This window comes from Saimiri boliviensis, chromosome 14, assembly GCF_048565385.1.
Source record: "Saimiri boliviensis isolate mSaiBol1 chromosome 14, mSaiBol1.pri, whole genome shotgun sequence".
Taxonomy (NCBI): domain Eukaryota; kingdom Metazoa; phylum Chordata; class Mammalia; order Primates; family Cebidae; genus Saimiri; species Saimiri boliviensis.
The window spans coordinates 84,215,993-84,237,245 of NC_133462.1; the positions used below are offsets into that span (position 1 = coordinate 84,215,993).

Here is a 21,253-nt window from a genome sequence, read left to right on the forward strand (position 1 = left end):
TTCTCCAAAGAACATATACAAGTGACCAATAAATACATGCAAAGAGGTTCAATGTTATAAATTATTAGGGAACTGCAAATCAAAACCACTTCACACCCATTACAATGGCTATCATTAAAAAAAAAAAAACAGCGGCTGGGCGCAGTGGCTCATGCCTGTAATCCCAGCACTTTGGGAGGCCGAGGCGGGTGGATCACCCGAGGTAAGGAGTTCGAGATCAGCCCAGCCAACATGGTGAAACCCCATTTCTACTAAAAATACAAAAAGTAGCCGGGCATGGTGGTGGGCGCCTGTAATCCCAGCCACATCTGTGCCCATCTTACTGGGAGCCTCAGAGGCAGCTCAGCAGTACAGTGGCCCCCATCTAGACATGGTCACCTGGGATCACGTGGAATGAGCGCCCATGGTTCCAGGGTTGAGCCTGGAGTCCTCGTCTGACCTCGTCCTGCTTGTTTCTCCAGGTCCCTGAAGCAGGAGCCGCCACCAGGTACAATCAGCCAGCACTCACCGGGACATGAAGGAGCGCCTTGGCCTCTGTCTTCCTCATGGTGTTTCCCTCCAGGGGTAGGCGCTCAATCTTCCCAGTCTGGGCAAAGAGTAAATGGGTGCCGGGGGGCAAGGGGATCACAGCGGTAGGCACTGCGGGCCCTTGGTGAATCGGGGGAGCCACTGTACTCAGACCTGCAAGGCAGAAGGGGTCAGTGAGCAAGGTCCATGTGCACCAGGAACACACAGATGTACACATGCACACCCACATTCATGCACACACATATACACACCTACATATCAGATCACAACACCTTCATGGCACCACAAACTGCCACAGCCACACAATGCCCATTTTATATCTGAAAGCACCAGAAATAGAAAGCCCTCAGTCATTCAAAGGGCACTGATGAAGGTAACGCAGAGCATTAAAGGTCATGTGAAAAAAAAAAAAAATGGCTTGGCCTCCCTCTTTTCTTTTCTTTTCTGAGATGGAGTCTTGCTCTGTCGCCCAGGCCGGATGGACGTGATCTTGGCTCACTGCAACCTCTGCCCGCCTGGTTCAAGTAATTCTTATGCCTCAGCCTCCTGAGTAGCTGGGATTACAGGCATGCACCACCATACCCAGTCAATTTTTGTATTTTTAATAGAGACAACATTTCACCGTGTTGGCCAGGCTTGTCTCAAACTCCTGACCTCAAGTGATCTGTCCCAGTGCCACAGGGATGGGACAGGCTGGGACCTGACAAGCAAGAGCATGATGCTTGTGGGCTTTCAAGAACAAAATGATGGCCAGGGGCTCCTTTTCTCTTAGAATCATCAGGCTTGCCTTCCTATCTGCTGACCTCTACCCCTGGCCCAGCTCCTTGATCCACTTGATAAGACACATCCCAGGAGGAGTCAGACAGCTGTGCTGCCGGGTAAGGAGGGCCAGGAGGGCTGATTGGGCGTCTGGAGACCTGAGTTCTGTCCTGGTCCCACCCACTCACTCTCTGTGTGCACAGGACACGGATCTTCCCAGGCCTGGTCTCCTGCTCTCTACCGTGAGAGCTGAGAGCTGGGCAACGTTGTCCCCAGGGTTACTTTCTCTTATCTATCTTGCCTATTACACCCAATTGGGGACATAAACCAATCTGGTCAACTTCTTTCATAACTGTAAAATCCATCTGTTTCTCACCTGGATTCATTGTAAGTACAGCAACTGCCTTCACCTCCCCCTGCCAGGGACTGTCATGCCTGCATCTCCGCTTCCACCCCCCCAAGCCAGTGATATTCTAGAACTAAAACCCGCTTCATGTGGGCACCTGCTCCAAACCCATCCCAGGCTCCTCGTTGCCCTCATGACCCATACGCAGGCTTAGAAATGTGGCTTACCTGGTGTTGCTTCTGGAAAGCCTCACCCACGAGCCCACCGCCCCACACAAGCCAGGATTCTTCCTCGGCTCCCTGGCCCCTGTCCGCTGTCTCCTAACACCCACCCCGCTACGCTGTTCCTGTTTATTCACTGTCCTTTCTGGTGCTTGGGGGCCCAGAACTGTGACTTGCCTCTTGATATCCTAGAACCGACCACAGCACTGGCCCCTCAGTAAATGGGGGCTGCGTGAGTGAGTGAAGTGTGTCATTGTTTTACTGTTTCTTAGCAGGTTTGGGGAAATATTTGATAAGAGATCGATCTATGATTATTAGCTAAATTATGAGTGGAGATTCAAAGATTCATTACATTCTTTTTTGGTAATTTGTGACAATGACCAATTTCTACATTTGCAACAGAAGCAGAATTTTAGAGCTGGGAATCATTCTCGGGGTAATTTTGCCTCATGTTTGCGGTGGAGGCTGAGGATGCTGAGGCTAGGGAAGGTGTCTGTCCAGAGTCACACAGCCACCAGGCTGGGCCTCACACGGGGCCCCTGGCCCCCAGGACCGCAGCTTCCCACTGCCTCTGGTGACCATCTTAGAACCAGCTCATGCAGAAAGCTTTGCGGCTGTTTGCTCCTTGGATTGGAAAATCGACCCAAGTAACTAAAGGCCCTAGGGCGCGACTGAAGGAGGCAAGCCTTGCAAGGGTGCGCACAGGTCCCACCGCCCAGGGCCCAGCCTTGGGGAAGGGTTCAGGTTGGTCCCCACCATCCCTGCCGTATTCCAGCGCAGGAACCTTCCACGCAGGAACATTCCACCGCCAGGCCTCCCTTGGCAGAGTTCTTCTGGAGAACCCGGAGCACACAGCCTCCCTGCTACCACTAGGGTACTGCTGGGGCAGGCCCCGCTGGTATTTACAACCTACACGTGTGTAGCGGGATGGGGAAAGAGAAAGAGGAGGGTCGGACAGGGAGGATGAGGAGGAGAGGAAGGACGGGAGGAGCGGGATGAGTGAGGAGAGGGAAGAGGGTGCAGAGGGGGGAAGTGGGGTTGGAGCCAATGGAGCAGCTCAAGCTTCAGGGCCAGCAGAAGAGCCAAGTGCGTGTTCAGCAATTCCGCTCCACGAGGCCCTTCTCAGGCATACGCCCACTCACAGCCTGCACCCACTTACACGGGGGCATCATCCCGGGCCTGGTCCTGGTGCCCTCCAGCTCGCGGCCCTCGCGATCCACACACCAGCAGTAGCCGGTGCTGCCGTGGCACTGGGTGGGTGCGTAGTGCCCGTGCTCATCGCACTCAGGAACGAACAGTCCGGGAGGAATGGGTCGCTGTGAGTCGGCCACCCCCGCTGCGCCGAGAATGTGTTCTCGCTCATGCTGGCACCGGGTTTTCTCCACCTCTGTCAAGAGAAACAGGCAACAAGAAAGCGGTCAGGTGCGTCATCCATCCGTGCGCCCTGGCTGGGCTGCAGGAGTCCCCGCAGCTCGCTCAGAACCACGAGGCCTGCCTGCGCATCACTGGGTTTTGTTTCATCAGTTTTTTTTAATGCAAAACATCATTATTATTGAATACAACAAAATGATATTTACATCTCCTTTTTACTCCCAAAACATTATTTTAATATTGAGGCAAAAAGAATTGAAGCATATTGATATAACATAAAAGTGAACTTTTTTTTTTTTTTTTTTTTTTTTTTTGAGATGGAGTTTTGCTCCTGTTGCCCAGGCTGGAGTGCAATGGGATGATCACAGCTCACTGCAGCCTCCACCTCCCGGGTTCAAGTGATTCTCCTCCCTCAACCTTCCGAGTAGCTGGGATTACAGGCACCCGCCACCACGCCAGGCCAATTATGTATTTTCAGTAGAGACAGGGTTTCATCACGTTGGCCAGGCTGGTCTCAAACTTCTGGTGTCAGGTGATCCACCCACCTCGGCCTCCCAAAGTGCTGGGATTATAGGTGTGAGTGCGCTCGGCCTAGTGAACCAGTTTTATGTAAACAATTCGATGGTATCTAGCGCATTCACCATGCTGAGTAGCCTCCAACCAGAAGGAAGCCCATATGCATGAAGCAGTTAGTTGATCCCTGCTTCCTCTTTCTTCCCAGCCCCTGGCAACCACCAATCTTCAGTCTCTCTGTGGACTTACCCATCCTGGATGTTTCATATATGCAGAATCATACAACATGTGACATTTGTGTCTGGCGTCTTTCACTTAGCAGAATGTTCTCAGTTATCTAAGTGGTAGCATGCATCAGAACCTCCTTCCTATCCACAGCTGAATAACATTGAGTTGTACAGACAGATCATATTTTGCTTATCCATTGATGAACATCACTGGGTTGTATCTGAAGGAATTTCTTTTTTCTAAATGTGTCATTTTTGTCACCTCTAGCTTCTTCTTTTTTTGTGTGTGTGTGATGGAGTCTCACTCTGTTGCCCAGGCTGAATGAAGTGCAGTGGCGCGATCTCGACTCACTGCAACCTATGCCTCCTGGGTTCAAGTGATTCTCCTGCCGCAGGCTCCTGAGTAGCTGGGATTACAGGCAAGTACCACCACACCTGGCCAATTGATATATTTTTAGTAGAGACGGGATTTCACCATGTTGGCCAGGCTGGCATCTCCAGCTTCTTGATGACAGACATTAAGTCAAGGCCAAAGATTTCAGGGACCAGATACCACCAAGTGTCTTTACCAACATTTGTATGTTTTCCTTTCATTATGTCCTGCTTTTTGGCATGAAAATTGACCTCTAAACTGTACAACTCAGATCTTAAGACAGGGAAATACAGTGAACAATCCATATCCACGGGTTCTACATTCGTGGATTCAACCAACCACAGATAGAAAATATTTGGGGAAAAAAAAGGATGATTTTATTTGTACCGAACACGTACAGATTGCTTTTCTGCCATTATTTCCTAAGCAATACAACATAACAACTTTTTACATGGCATTCACATTGTATTAGGGAGTATAAGAAATCTAGAGATGATTTAAAGTATATGGGAGGGGGTACATAGGTTATATGCAACTACTACACCATTTTCTTTCAGGGACTTGAGTACCTGTGGATTTGTATCTTCAGCAACAAATGCCCCATGGATACTGAGGGACGACTGCACTCCTAAAGCTATGGAATTGCTAATAAGCAGCTATGGCCTGGAATAAACAACTTCAAATACATCGGGCTGTAGCAGGTTCCACACTGGTTAAGAGTTCAGTCACCAGTCCGCAGTTGTAACCTCTGCAGTATCAAACACACAAAACGTCCAAACACTGACAGGAAGTGCCCAATCCCCACGTCACTGACTGCTAAGAGCTATACTTCATCCGTGTCTTGTTGCCTCTCCTTCTCCCTGTCTGGTTAATCCTTCAGAAATCGGCTTAGGCACTTAACTCCCTCAGGAAGCCCGTTCTGCTCCCCAAGGCTGAGTCCAATCCCCTCTGTGAGCTCCCAGGGTGCTCTGGGCTTGCCCACACCACACCTGTATCTAAGCAGCTGTTCCTTGTCTGTCTCCCTGAACAAATCTGCTCCTTGTCTGTCTTCCTTAAAAATCACCTTAGTCAAGAAGCATCTACTCAGCCAGGCACAGTGGCTCACACGTGTAATTCCAGCACTTTGGGAGGCCAAGGAGGGAGGATCACTAGAGTCCAGGAGTTCAAGACCAGCCTGGGCAACCCAGCAAGACTCCATCTCTACAAAAAAATAAAAAACTTAGCTGAGTGTGGTGGCATGCACCTGTGGTCTCAGCTACCTGGGAGGCTGAGGCAGGAGGATCACTAGAGCCCAGGAGTTTGAAGCTGCAGTGAGCCATGTTCACACTACTACACTCCAGCCTGGGTGACACAGCAAGAGCCTGTCCCAAAACAAAACAAAAACCCCTAAAACCAAGAATTACCTACTTCACTGTGCTGGGGAATGCACACAGGAATAACCCATAGCGCCTGCCCTCAGGGAGCTCACAGTCTGAGGGGAAGTCAACAAGTAAACACACATTTACAATTTAGTGAGTGATTGCCTTGACAGGAGCCCAGGGTACAGCAGATCCACAGAAGAGATCGTCCACAGTGCACGGAGAGCCAAGGAATGCCTAGGTGCCTTTTCTAAAAGATATACAATTTTTATTTCTCTTTTTAATTCCATCCAGTTCATATATTTTTTAATTTTTTATTTTGAGACAGGATTTCACTCTGTCACTCAGGCTGGAGTGCAGTGGTGTAATCTCAGCTCATTGGAATCGTCACCTCCCAGGCTCAAGCAATCCTCCCACCTCAGCTTCCTGACTTGATGGAACTGCAGGCATTTATCGCCACACTTAGCTAATTTTTTGTATTTTTAATAGAGATGGAGTCTCACCATGTTGCCCAGACTGGTCTCAAACTACTGAGCTCAAGTGATTCACCCATCTTGACCTCCCAAAATGCTGGGATTACAGGTGTGAGCCACCATGCCTGGCCACTTTGTGTATTTTTTTAAGTGGCAGGGTCTTGCTATGTTGTCCGGGCTAGTCTCCAACTCCTGGGCTCAAGTCATCTTCCCTTCTTAGTCTTCTGTGCTTTTTTTTTTTTTGAGTTGGAGTTTTGTTCTTGTTGCCCAAGCTGGAGTGCAGTGGCACAATCTCGGCTCACTACAACCTCCACCTCTCAGGTTCAAGTGATTCTCCTGCCTCAGCGTCCTCAGTAGCTGGGATTACTGGCACCTGTCACCACGCCTGGCTAATTTTGCATTTTTAGTAGAGATAGGGTTTCACCATGTTGGTCAGGCTGGTTTTGAACTCCCGACCTCAGGTGATCTGCCTGCCTCGGCCTCCCAAAGTGCTGGGGCTACCGTGCCCAGCCTCTTCTGTGCTTTTTTTGATGAGTAGAAGATTGTGGTTGAATAGGTCTAGGGTAGGGCTCAACTGACTTTTTCCGTTAAGAGGCAAAGAGAATTTTCAGCTTTGTGGGCCATGAGGTCTCCTTCATAACTATGCAACTCTGTGGTTGTAGCATGAAAGCAATCATGTTTCATACATCAATGAACGAGTGGGGCTGTCCCAATAAAACTTCATTTACAAAAACAAGCAGTGGGCCAGATTTGGCCTATAGGGAGTAGCTGCCAACCCTTGCTCTAGTTATGTTAAGGGGAAATATGTGTTTATTTGTATATATGTTCACATGTGTGCATTAATATATACTAAAATGTTAATAATAAAAATTATACTGTAATCACATAGACTAGAATATTATATATTTCTCAGAATTTTGCACCTGGGAATGTTTTTTTTTTTGAGACGGAGTCTTGCTCTGTCTCAGGCTGGAGTGCAGGGGCACTCGGCTCACTGTAGCCTCTACCTCCCGGGTTCGAGCAATTCTCCTGTCTCAGCCTCCTGAGTAGCTGAGACTATAGGTGCCCACCACCATGCCCGGCTAATTTTGTAAATTTTTAGTAGAGAGAGCGTTTCACTATGTTGACCAGGTTGGTCTTGAACTCTGATGTCAGATGATCCACCCGCCTCGGCCTCCCAGTGTGCTGGGATTACAAGTATGAGCCACCACACCTGGCCTCAGTTCCATTACTCCTGGTGCACCTTGCACGTGTCAATGATACAGACTCAGCTGTGCCTCCTGCAGCTGTGGAATGGGTACGGCGGTGATAACGGAGCTTACAGGACTGTTTGAGGAGTCAGTGACGAGACAAGCACACAGAGGCGTTTGGAGCTTTGCCCCCAGATGTTCATTTGCGACTGGATTGCCACAAGGCACACACAGTGACATTCCAAAGGTAACACAGTGTGTTGCCTTTGTCTCTGTTGCCAGTTTTCACGCTGGCATGCTTAACATGGTTGCTCCCTTGGTGAGAAGCAGTTAGCATGCCAGAAAAGTGTTTGTTGAACCTGGGGAGAGAAAACCATATGTACTTTTCTTTTGTCCCAGAAGCTAACTAAAAAAAAAAAAAAAAAAAAAAATTTGATGTAGGAAGCACCAAAGATATAAGGAAGCCATCTGGTTAGAATAAAAAATGTCTGGCTGGGTGTAGTGACTCATGCCTGTAATCCCAACACTTTGGGAGGCCGAGGCAGGCGGATCACCTGAGGTCAGGAGTTCAAGACCAGCCTGGCCAACATGGTGAAACCCTGTCTCTACTAAAAATACAAAAAGTCGCCAGGCATGGTGGCAGATGCCTGCAATCCCAGGTACTCGGGAGGCTGAGGCTAGAGAATCACTTGAACCCGGGAGGCAGAAGTTGCAGTGAGCTGAGATCTCACCATTGCACTCCAGCCTGGGCAACAATAGCAAAACTCTGTCAAAAAAAAAAAAAAAAAAAGTCTGGTTTTGTTCATTCTTGAATGTAAATCGTGTTTACTTCCTCAAAATCTTACATTGGCCTAGGGTTTTAGAGTTTTCATATAAGCCGTTTCCATTCACAGATACATTTCATTTGATTCTCATTGCCATCCTACATGATAAGCAGCTGCAGTTTTTACACCACATGAAAAAACTGAAACTCAGAGAAGCTGAAACTCCTTCAGGCCACAGCACTGATTGTTGGCTCAGTTCAAATGAGAACTTATGTCTGTGGGTTTCTCTGGCATCTGGCATCCACATTGCCAGGGCTCAGGACGGCTCCCACACATGGAACCTCTTAGGATAACAGCTATGTACACACATGACTTTAGCACATTCACCAAAATCACCTGTGCATCCACAGACCCATTTTCCTGCCCATCCCATCTGCACATGGTGGTGCTTTTCCAGTTAGAAAACAAAACTGGTATTCTGTGCGCTGTCAGCCAAACAGAGCTTTTCAGGCAGTGGGGGTTGTTCCACTTTATGTGGCTGACAAAGTTAGTTGTGTTAACAAAGTATTTGGCCACCAGGCGCGGTGGCTCACGCCTGTAATCCCAGCACTTTGGGAGGCTGAGGCCGGCAAATCCCAAGGTCAGGAGTTTGAGACCAGCCTGGCCAACATAGTGAAAGCCTATCTGTACTAAAAATACAAAAAATTAGCTGGGTGTGGTGGTGGATGCCTGTAGTCCCAGCTACTCAGGAGGCTGAGGCAGGAGAATTGCTTGAACCTGGGAGGTGGAGGATGCAGTGAGCCAAGATCTCACCACTGCACTCCAGCCCAGGCAACAGTGCAAGACTCCGTCCCCCAAAAAAAAAAAAAAACCCAAGGTATTTGGCCAACATACAAAATCTCAAGGGATGTGGAATTTATAGTGGAACTTTGAAGTACTATATCTTGACCTTGTAAAAGGAGGAGGAAAACCTCAACTGTACTCAGGAAATAGACTCTCAAGTGTGTTTATGGAAAGCTGTGACCTCAGTGGACTTCCTGGGCCAGCAGACAGTGGGAGCAGCCAGGGCTCTAGGGAGAGCCCCCCTGCTGAGGCCCCCAGGCCCCCACGGGAAACATTACATTAAAGGTTGGTGGATGGGGTAGGGGTAGTGGGGATGCTAAAGACACATTTCCTGGGCATATTTCTGGATAAACTGATGACTCAGACAAGCTGCTTCTTACTCATGTAGTTCGAACTGCTAGGGAAGAAAGCATTCAAGACCTGATACTTAGCTGAGGAGTGGCAAGAAGTCTGGGGTGACTTTTCTCAAGGTGGGGGGACAAAGAGAATGAGAGGAAAATGAAATACAATATAAACCAAAAATAAAATTCCAAGTCCTCCAACCATCTGACTGACCCCCTCCTCTCAGCCAAGGGCATTCCAGAGTCATCCTGTGAAACTACTTCAGGCCATGAGGGGAAGGGGAAGGTCAGGCCTGTCTCATTACCATTCACACCAACACGGACCTTAAGGCTCAAAGAACAGGCCAGGCGTGGTGGCTCACGCCTGTAATCCCAGAACTTTGGGAGGCTGAGGCAGATAGATCACTTGAGGTCAGGAATTCGAGACAAGCCTGGCCAACATGGTGAGACCCCATCTCTACTAAAAATACAAAAATTACCTGGGCATGCTGGCAGGCACCTGTAATCCTAGCTACTTGGGAGGCTGAGGCACGAGAATCGCTTGAACCCAGGAGGAGGAGGTTGCAGTGAGCCAAGATCAGGCCACTACACTCCAGCCTGGGCAACAGAGCAACATTCTGCCTCAAAAAAACAAACAAAAAAAACCCTAAGAAAACAGACTCTTTAAGTCTGGTAAGAAACAGCTACAATCTGTTCTCTCTGAAGCCGGCTACCTGGAGGCTTCATCTGTATGATTAAACCCTGGTCTCCACAACCCCTTATCATACCCAGACATTCCTTTCTATTGGCTCCAGGTCTTTAGATAATAACTCAACCAATTGCCAATCAGAACATCTTTTAATCTATCTATGACCCGGAAGCCCCCACCCTACCCTCGGCTTCCCATTGTCCCACCTTTCTGGACCAAACCAATACACATCTGACCTGTACTGATTGATGTCATATGTCTCCCTAAGATACATAAAACCAAGCTGTGGCCTGACCACTTTGGGCACGTGACATCAGGACCTCCTGAGGCTGCATCACAGGCATGTCCTTAAGTTTGGCAAAATAAACTGTTAGACTGATTGAGACCTGTCTCAGATACTTTTTGGTTAGCGAGAAGGAAAAGTAAGAAGAAAGTACATTCTTGATCTTGGATTTGCACTCCATTCCAGCGCTTTGGGAGGCTGAGGTAGGCGAATCAGTGCTGTCGGGAGTTCAAGACCAGCCTGGACAACATGGTGAAACCCTGTCTCTACTAAAAATACAAAATTAGCTGGGTGTGGTGGCGTACACCTGCAGTCACAGCTACTCGGGAGGCTGAGGCAGAAGAATCGCTTTAACCTGAGAGGCGGAGGTTGCAGAGAGCTGAGACTGCGCCACCTCACTCTGGCCTCGGTGACAGAGCCAGACTCTGTCTCAAACAAACAAAAACCAAAAAAAAAAAAACTTAAGCAGGATGGGACAATAGAGACCAGGAAAGAGAAGGCCCAGATATAGGCAGGGCACAGGGACAGAGCCAGGAAATCACAAAAGCAAATCGTAATACTTTTTTTTTTTTGAAGACGCAGGAGTGTTTTGCTCTGCTGAAAGCATACTTCCTTACTTACTAGCAGACTAAGCATAAGAACCTACCTGACGGCTTTTGGAAAGCATAAGGAACATACTATCATAATTTTGAAAGATACAACTCTCAAGATATTTGAATCAATTGCCATGTTCTTTTCTGATTGCAAAATGATCCATATGCCATACACTTTCACATAAAATTTCAGCTACTAAAAAAGATGTCTTCTAATTTACCTTCTATTTTGCTATTTTAAAAATAATACTGGGCAAAAGTTATGTGCTATATAAGTATTAGCTATTATTACTTTATTATTATTCCTTCCATTAGATAAAAATTTCACTTTTTTAAAATACTGTTTGTAGATATTGATTTGTATTATTTTGGGGAGGCAATCTTTAGTGAAGACACATATATATAGATATCTATATTGACATACAGATATCTAATATCAAATAGATATGTATAACTATATATAGTTATTTATGTATATAGATACACATATGAGGTTATATAGATATATGCGTATCTACGTATTTTATATATAGATATGTATATATATAGATATAGACATATATGGATATATGTATATCTATATGTATAACTACATATGTATATAGAAATATGTATATCTATATACATATATAACTCAATTTTGAGAAAAAGTGCTATAGAAAATTCTTTTATATAAAGAATTTGGCTGGGCACAGTGGCTCACAACTATAATCATCACCTTGGGAGGCCAAAGTGGGAGGATCACTTGAGGCCAGGAGTTCAAGATCAGCCGGGGCATACTGAGACCCTGTCTCCAGAAAAAATAAAACGAAGTTAGCTGGGCATGGTGGCACACACCTGTAGTTCCAGCTACTCAGGAGGCTGAGGTGGGAGGATCACTTGAGCCCAAGAGGTCAAGGCTGCAGTGAACTATGACTGTATCACTGCACTGCAGCCCGGGTGACAGAGCAAGGTCTTGTCTCTTAAAAAAAAAAAAATAAAGATTTGGCTGGGCGCAGTGGCTCATGACTGTAATCCCAGCACTCTGGGAGGCTGAGGTGGGCGGATCATGAGGTCAGGAAATCAAGACCAACCTGGCCAACATGGTGAAACGCCATCTCTACAAAAAATTAGCCGGGCATGGTGGTACGCACCTGTAATCCCAGCTACGCAGGAGGCCAAGGCAGGGGAATCACTTGAACCAGGGAGGTGGAGGTTGCAGTGAGCCAAGAGTGCACCACTGCGCTCCAGCCTGGTGACAGAGCGAGACTCTGTCTCAAAAAAAAGGAAAGATTCAATAAACCTTTTTTTGTAAACTAAGAAATTATTCAGACCTCATGTTCCTTATTTGTAAAACAAATAGGATAAAGGACACACTTTCTAGTGTCCCTTCCAGCTCTAATTCGGAAATTCCAGTTTTCACACACAGGGTTTGCTCGAAATATAGTGTAAACTATAACATAAGCAACAGAAGCCTAACACATAAAACGCATACAACAGCGTAATGTTGTTCCTCAGCTTTCCGTCCTTCGAGCCGTATCGTCCTACGTGTTCTCATCTTTCCTTGCAGCCCTGCTTCCTGAACTCCCATTTTCTTCCTGCCTCAGATGTGTGGTGCCAGATCCAGATGCGGAATGCTGGTAAACAAAACCAGTGCCAAGGGTATAGCGGAGGGACCCAACATCTGCAGGCTTGGTGTTTGCCCTTAAGGACCAGGTTTTACATTTTTAGCCCAAGACACTTTACGCCTCTCTTTGATCCTCTAATAAACTCCCCTATGTTACAAAAACCTAGCCAGTTGCATTTCCTCAGATGCTGTCCAGGTAAAGTCAGGGTCAGTGGCTGTGGTGGCCGGCCTCCAAGATGGCCCTCATTCTTCCCACAACCTGGTCTTCCATGCTTGGGCAGACCCCTATGACACTGAAAGAGGGATGGCCTGAGACTGATGAGATCAACAGAAGCGATACTTGTCACTTCCAAGATTTGTTTATAAAAGACTGTGGCACTGGGCATGGTGGCTCCCACCTGTAATCCCAGCATTTTGGGAGGCCGAGGCAGGCAGATCACAAGGTTGGGAGTTCGAGACCAGCCTGGCCAAGGTGATGAAACCCAGTCTCTACTAAAAATACAAAAATTAGCCGGGCATGATGGCACGTCCCTGTAGTCCCAGCTACACAGGAGGCTGAGGCACGAGAATTGCTTGGACCTGGGAGGTGGAGGTTGCAGTGAGCAGAGATCGCACCACTGTACTCCAGCCTGGCGACAGAGAGTGAGACTCCATCTCAACAACAACAACAATACTGTGGCTTCCATCTTGGCCTATCTGTCTCTGTGTCTCTCTGTCTCTCTCTTTCTCTTTCTCAACTTGGTCTGGAGGGAGCCAGCTATTAGGTCTTGAAGATACTTAGCCATCCTTGTAGAGAGACCCACGTTTCGAGGAACTGAGGCCTGCTGACAACCACGTGGGTCCTTGAACGGGGCTCCTTCTTCGCCATCACAGGAGACCACAGCCCTGGCTGATGTCTCAACAACAACCTCGTGAGAGTCCCTGGACCCAGGGACCACCCAGGAAAGCTGCTCCTGAACTCCTGACCCACAGAAACTGTGAGAAAATAAATGTTTATTGTTTTAAGTGGCTAACTTTGGGAATAATTTGTTATGCAACAATAGAGAACTAATATGGTGGCTTTTTAACTTTCTAACCATGACCCACAGAAACAAACACATTTTACTCAGGCCGGGCGCGGTGGCTCAAGCCTGTAATCTCAGCACTTCAGGAGGCTGAGGCGGGTGGATCACGAGGTCAAGAGATCGAGACCGACCATCCTGGTCAACATGGTGAAACCCCGTCTCTACTAAAAATACAAAAAGATTAGCTGGGCATGGTGGCATGTGCCTGTAATCCCAGCTACTCAGGAGGCTGAGGCAGGAGAATTGCCTGAACCCAGGAGGCAGAGGTTGCGGTGAGCCAAGATCGCACCATTGCACTCCAGCCTGGGTAAGAAGAGTGAAACTCTGTCTCAAAAAAAAAAAAAAAAAAAAGAAAGAAACACATTTTACTCAGCAGCCGAGTACAGCAGCCTGTGCACACTTAGACATGCACACACATGAGCACACATACACATGCACACTCACGAGCACACACGTGCACACTTAGACACGCACACGTGCACACATGCATACACTTACCCACACACGTGCACACACCCACACATGTGCACACATGCTGGCATGCACTCATCCGTGCACACAGACAAATATGCATACAACTATTGCTTCACGAAATGATACTTACTCCTGCTACTTACACTCTCCACACTCTGATATTCTCCAGATTGTTGTTCCCTATCTCACGCATTCCATTTAAAAGAAAGTGAGAACAGTGAGCCACAGTGTTTCACAGGTCATGAAAGGGGGTTCTCATGAATGGCATTAGTGGTGCCCTTATAATAGAGTCCCCAAAGAGGCCCTTGCCCTTTCTACCACGTAAGGACACTGCAGAAAGATGTCTGGCTGTCTGTGAACCAGGAAATGAGCCTTCGCCAGACACTCAGCACGTTGATCTTGGACTTTCCAGCCTTCAGAACTCTGGATGTAACTGACTTTACATTCATACGTGGGGTGTGGAGCAGTGTGCAGAAGACGGAGGGGAACAAATGGCAGTTTCTTGTAGTTTGCCTGTCATCCATCGACACTGCAGTAGCTGTGATCTACTGGCTCACCTTCAAAGCCAGTTTAGTTTTCTTTTGGAAACTAGCCCCCTCTGTATACAGTAAGTACCAAATAAGTGCTGTTTGATCCCTGTCCTTCACTATAATAGGTACCAGGAGTCCAGATGACACTACACATTACTTTTCTCTATGTAAGGTTTCATAAAGTATTTTATTTATTTATTTAGAGATGGCGTCTCGCTCTGTCACCCAGGCTGGAGTGCAGTGGCGTGATCTTGGCTCGCCACGACCTCCCCCTCCTGGGCTCAAGCTATTCTCCTGCCTCAGCCTCCCAAATAGCTGGAATTACAGGCACACACCACCACGCCTAGCTAATTTTTGTATTTTTAATAGAGACAGGGTTTCATCACATTGGCCAGGCTGGTCTCAAACTCCTGACCACAGGTGATCCATCAGCCTCAGCCTCCCAAAGTGCTGGGATTACATGCATGAGCCACCATGCCCAGCCTTCATAAAGTATTTTAGTCATACACAATTTAGGATAATATGATGGAAATCTCTGTATTCATATTCCAACTGGAAAATAAAACAATAGAAACACAAATGTAGCCCTTGTGCTGCAGTCTGAATGTTTATGTCCCTCCCAAATTCATATGCTGAAATCCTAACTCCCAAGGTGATGGCATTAGGGGGTGAGGCACCAGGAGGTGACTAGGTCATGAAAGGGGGCTCTCATGAATGGCATTAGTGGTGCCCTTATAATAGAGTCCCCAAAGAGGCCCTTGCCCTTTCTACCACGTAAGGACACTGCAGAAAGATATCTGGCTGTCTGTGAACCAGGAAATGAGCCTTCGCCAGACACTCAGCACGTTGATGTTGGACTTTCCAGCCTTCAGAACTCTGAGAAACAAGTTTCTGTTGTTTATAAACCCTCAGTCTATGGTATTTTGCCATAGCAGCCCTATACAGACAAAGACACACCAGGTATCCCTCCCCAATCCCAGTTCCCTCTCTCCCATTATAGAGGTAAACTCTATCCTAAACTTCATTTCTCATTCACTATGCAGATTGTAGTTTTCTTGTGTATGTACATTACATAACACAGGTAGGTTTCTTTTCACATAGGCTTACATTTTATACACATGGGGCCATGCCACACATATCGTCTATAATTTCTTTCGCTCAACATTATGTCTTTGAGACTTACCCATGAACTCTAGTTCATTCATTTTAACCGCTTTCTGTTATTTCATTGTATGGATTATATCAAAAGTCATCTGTTCCTTCCTCCTGTTTGCAGTCGTTTTGATTTTTTTCCATTACAAGCAATATGCAATGAACATTCTTACACGTTTCTAGTGCACGCTCTCCCCGGTATATAACCAAATGTTAAACGTCTTAAGGGAACAAAATCAAATCTATAAACAATCCTGGCAAGCAGCCCTGACCGGTTTTATCTTCGTCCCATCTTTATATCCCAGCCTACAGGTCTGGATCTGTTTCTGTTTAGTCAACAGAGCTTTCAAGAGGGGACAAAGAGTCAGGTTAAAAAAACAAAAAACCAAAATTTGAAACATCTGTTTCTCTTTAAGCTGGAGATGTGAAGCAAGTCTAAGGAAATAATGAATATTAGTCATTTTTAATAGAAGCTGGAATGTCTTGACTCAAACGATCATAAACTCTTCTCTATGTAACCTACCCATTAAAATCTATGGGAAGTGGTATTTGTTCCCACAATTTCAGGAACAAAAGGTTGCCTTGCCTGGGTTTATCTAAGCCAAGAGACAGCAAGCTGTTTCTGTCAATAGCCACATAGCAGGCTGTTTATATATACATATTTTTTTTTGAGACAGGATCTCACTCTGTCACCCAGGCTGGGGTGTAGTGGAGTGATCTCGGCTCACTGCAGCCTTGATCTCCCTGGCTCAAGCAATCTTCCCACCTCAGACCCTCCAGTAGCCAGGACTACAGGTGTGCCACACCACACCCAGCTAATTGTTGTATTTTTTGTAGAAACAGGGTCTCGTTATGTTGCACAGGCCAGTCTCTCAAACTCCTGAACTCAAGTAATCTGTCCACCTTGGCCTCCCAAAATGCTAGGATTACAGGTGAGAGGCCCATGGCACGCAGCCTATTTATGCTTTTTATGCTTTGCAGAGCTTATGGTCTCTGTCACAACTACTGAACTCTGCTTTTGTAACATGAAAGCAGCCACAGACTATACATAAGCATGGCTGTGTTCCAATAAAACTTTATTTACAAAAACCAGACAGCCAGATTTGGCCCATGACCCATAGATTGCTAACCCCTATTTTAAGCAGAAGAAAATAATTCAGATTAACAACATGTGCTATTACACATTAAAATTTAACTCTTAATCTGATATTTTCTCCTTTTTGATGGACAACTATTCTAAAAACTAGTCTTAGTGAGAGTGAGGATAAACAAATATTTTCAAATGCTATTATAGGAATGGACTGGTGCATTCATTTATTTCTTCAACAGCTATAAATAGCTGTGAGCCCTACCATATACCAAATTCTCCACTGGCTGCTGGAAACATACAAATACAAAGTGTATACGCACCACCCTCGGTGAGCTCACAGGTCCTCAGTGGGCTCACAGGCTAGTGAAGGGGATGGTTACTTAAATAATTTTTCTTTTTCTTTCGTTTTTTTTTTTTTTTTTTTTTTTTGAGATATAATCTCGCTCTGTTGCCCAGGCTGGAGTGCAGTGGTGTGATCTTGGCTCACTACAACCTCCACCTCCCAGGTTCAAGCAATTCTCTGCGTCAGCCTCCCGAGTAGCTGGGATTACAGGTGCCCACCACCATGTCCAGCTAATCTGTGTATTTTTAGTAAAGATGGGGTTTCATCATCTTGGCCAGGCTGGTCTTGAACTCCTGCTCTTGTGATCCACTGCCTTGGCCTCCCAAAGTGCTGAGATTACCGACATGAGCCACTGCATCCAACCTATTTAAATAGTTTTTAACTGCCTAAAAAGTGATGAGATGAAAATATCTTCTTATCTCTAATTGAAAACATTTATAGTGGCATGAATACATATGACCAACAACAGCAGCAGTAATGAAAAATAAATAATAAAACTGGTTAACTCCAGTCTAAGGTGTCAACTATATTCCTTTTTTTTTTTTTTTTTTTTGAAGCAGAGTCTGACTCTGTCACCCAGGCTAGAGTGCAGTAGCACGATCTTGGCTCACTGAAACCTCCACCTCTGAGGTTCTAGTGATTATCATGCCTCAGTCTCTTGAGTAGCTGGGATGACAGGCATGTGCTATCACGCCTGACTAATTTTTGTATTTTTAGTAGAGAGGGGGTTTCACCGTGTTGGACAGGCTGGTCTCGAACTCCTGACCTCAGGTGACCCACCTGCCTTGGCCTCCCAAAATACTGGGATTACAGGCAATGTTCCCACCTGATGTTCTACCATTTCAAAGAGTGCAGTCCATGCTCTGATCTCCCACCTCAACAACCCTTAGAACTCTCTACGGAGCCTCCTACTTTCCCACCTCACTGTCTCTCCCAGGGCCATGTGCTCTGGATTCACGGAGAGGGCAACCGGCTACCAGTTCCCAAATGTCCCACCACCTTACCTCCAGGCACACAACGGAAGCCATCTCCCTGATAACCGGGTTTGCACTGGCACGTGAAGGAGCCTGGGGTGTTGTAGCAGAAGGCGTCTGGGTGACATCGGCTTGGCTGGCATTCATCCACATCTGTAAAACAGCCACCAGGCCCAGGGACAATGAGATCTCTTTTGGAATTCTCAATATTTTAAGCCGCTTACTCAAATCTATGGGAACCTGCTTCTGATCAGGGAATAGTAATTCAAAACTCCCTAAACATTAACTATCAAGTCACTAACTCCCCAGTTTCTATCTGTTGCACTTACAAATGCGTTTCACTTTGGCAACGTTTCCACGAAAAATGTTTTCATCAAGCTTACAACAGGGGGAAAAGATAGGATTTACGTGCATTTTAAAATGATCTCTCCTGTCATCAATGAGAGCTTCAAAAATGTTTGAGTGTTTGCTAACAGATTATTAAGTACTTGACAGAAAACCCTCAGCAACAAGAAAAAATTCACATGTTCAGTAATAAAAAGAAAATATCTCAGAAATTATCATCTATCTTAGTTGGGACTTTTAAGAAATGCTCTATGGTATAATATTAAGTACTTTTGCAAACCAAGAGACTCAGGGTGCTCTGTTCATGGGTTATCTTACCTACAGTTAGTTACCTGTAAGAGCACCCTGGCAGCCAGTGAGCTCATGTCTGAAGGAATTTGGTTGAGTCATTTATTCTTTGTCTCTGGAGTTATCTATTCAATATGAGAACTTTGCTTTTTTGAAGGAGAAGGTTAGAAAAAGCCAGACGAATGACTGTATGTTAATAAATCTTATTAAATGAAAGGATGGATCTTAAGCTCCATGCATGTCCTCCACGTAAAAGGACAGTTTGTCTCTTTGTGAAAGACAGAAAATATCACCAGTTCCTCTCAGAGAGCTGTTATCTAATTGTCACCTGAATGAACCAGTCACCTAGAACAAAATCGTCACCAATGAGAACAGCCCCCAAAAGAAAATGTATAGTCCAAACTACTAGAAAAACATAAAAAGCAACTCATTTACTCAATGGAGATGACAGAATTCTTTCCTGTATTTGGGAGTCAGTTGGTAATCAGCACATAGCAAATACCACCTAGGCAACTTTCTCAGGTTACACGCAGGGGAAAGTGAGAGCAACCACACACCTTGGCAGGCTCGGCCATCCCCAAAAAAGCCTGGCAAACACGAACAGGTGTAGGAGGAGCCTCCTGTGTAGACACACCGGGCCCGCTGGGGTATGTCGCAGTCATGTAGGCCAGTTGCACAGTAGTTGATGGGACGCTGGTCCACGACAGCTTCAGAACAAAAAGTTGATGTACTGTCTTAGGAAGAAAGTCCCCTGAGCAGGCCACGTGCCCCTCCCAGCTCTATAAAGAGGAGCCATGCCTGGACCCCAGACCTCCAGGCACGTCCATAGTCTTCAGCCCCCACCCTTCACTACGACCCCTTTCATCGTTTCTTCCCACCGGGGTTCTGCCACTGATGGGTCTTGGCTGACTGCCACCGCAGTTGGTCATTCCACCTGGCTTGACCTCAGTTTCATGCTGGGGCTCTGTCTGAGGCCACTCTCCAAACCAGATCCCCATCATGGGTCCCCAGGACCCAACTTTCCCTTCAACTGGATGGCGGGGTGGGGGCATCTGCAGATGCCACACTTCTGATGGCAACTCTGTTGAGACTGCTTGGAGGGAAGGAGTTGAGACTTCCACGTGGCATTCAGCCTTGGCCCACCCTGGACAGGTGAAATATTCACTACAAATGCCCGAGTCAGTCACCCACTTGCCACCAAGGAAGGGAAAATAAGTGTTTACAAGGCAGGGAGATAGATATGGTCAGAAGACTGTGGGCCTTTGGAGTAGGTAGCCTTGGTATATACCAGGTACACATGGGCCAAGCACATGGCCTTAGATAAATCGTGTAATTCTCAGAGCCTTGGGTTCTTCCCCCTCTACCGCCCCCCACCCCTATCCCTCTTTTTCTCTGTCTCTCTGCTAAGGTAGGACAAACTGAAATCAATCTTAGGAAGACTCATGGAGGAGAAACGAGTCCTCCTTCATCTGAGATAATCCAACTACTGAAAGCCTGCTGGGAGGAAAAGATTTCTGTGCTGACATTGCGAGGATGGGACTCTGTCCTGGCTCTTAGCGCTTTAGGAAAATCAGAAGCAAAATGGTGCTTTAGGAATCCCAGAGTAACTGAACTAGCCATTGAAAATCAGCCTGTAGACCTCAACCCTTGCCTTCCATCTTGAGGCAACAGCATAAGATGGGGCATTAGCAGCTAGCCTCTGTGACACTCACCTACTCTTCAGCCCTCATTCCATGAGTTCCAGCATCAGGACCCTTAAGGGAATCAGAGTCCCATCTACTGGCCTCTCCGTGCTTGGCGTACTGGAAGTTAACTGCTGCAGCCATGGCCTAAGCCTGGCCCTGCTCTTGCCTCAAGAGGAGGGCTGACACATGGCACTGTGCCTGCACCAAGATGCCCCGGGGAGGTGTACGTAGGACCTCAATTCACCACACTCCATATGCCAGCCCAGTATCACAGGGCTACGTCCATTCAGAGGGGTGTCTACATCTTCACATCAAGGTGACTTAAGGGCAAGCTGAGGCCCATCTTTCCTTCACAAAGACATGTTTTGGGCCGGGCGCGGTGGCTCAAGCCTGTAATCCTAGCACTTTGGGAGGCCGAGGTGGGTGGATCACGAGGTCGAGAGATCGAGACCCTCCTGGTCAACATAGTAAAACCCCGTCTCTACTAAAAATACAAAAAACTAGCTGGGCGTGGTGGCGCGTGCCTGTAATCCCAGCTACTTAGGAGGCTGAGGCAGGAGAATTGCCTGAGCCCAGGAGGCGGAGATTGCAGTGAGCCGAGATCGCGCCATTGCACTCCAGCCTGGGTAACAAGAGCGAAACTCCATCTCAAAAAAAAAAAAAAAAAGACATGTTTTGCATGTTTCAATTAACTGCAAAAATTGGTACCCAGTGGAAAAGAGATTAATGAGAAAATGCCAAAGATGGAAGTCCACAAATATCGCTTCCCCGATAATGGATACCAATCCTTATGAAAAGAGAATCCCCCCCGGGCCAGCCCATGTGCCCCGC

At 46.8% G+C, this 21,253-nt stretch overlaps 1 protein-coding gene across 1 annotated transcript in view; it reads right to left on the minus strand.

Annotated features, from left to right (window-relative positions):
* Positions 1 to 21,253, minus strand: part of NID1 (nidogen 1) — an 85,221-nt gene that overhangs the window by 13,125 nt on the left and 50,843 nt on the right. Inside the window, exons 11-14 of the mRNA XM_003935358.4 lie at positions 19,295 to 19,444; positions 18,135 to 18,257; positions 3,014 to 3,241; positions 509 to 681 (exon numbers count right to left, since the gene is read on the minus strand). Of these exons, the coding sequence (XP_003935407.1) occupies positions 509 to 681; positions 3,014 to 3,241; positions 18,135 to 18,257; positions 19,295 to 19,444 (674 nt within the window). The remainder of the gene's footprint in view (positions 1 to 508; positions 682 to 3,013; positions 3,242 to 18,134; positions 18,258 to 19,294; positions 19,445 to 21,253) is intronic.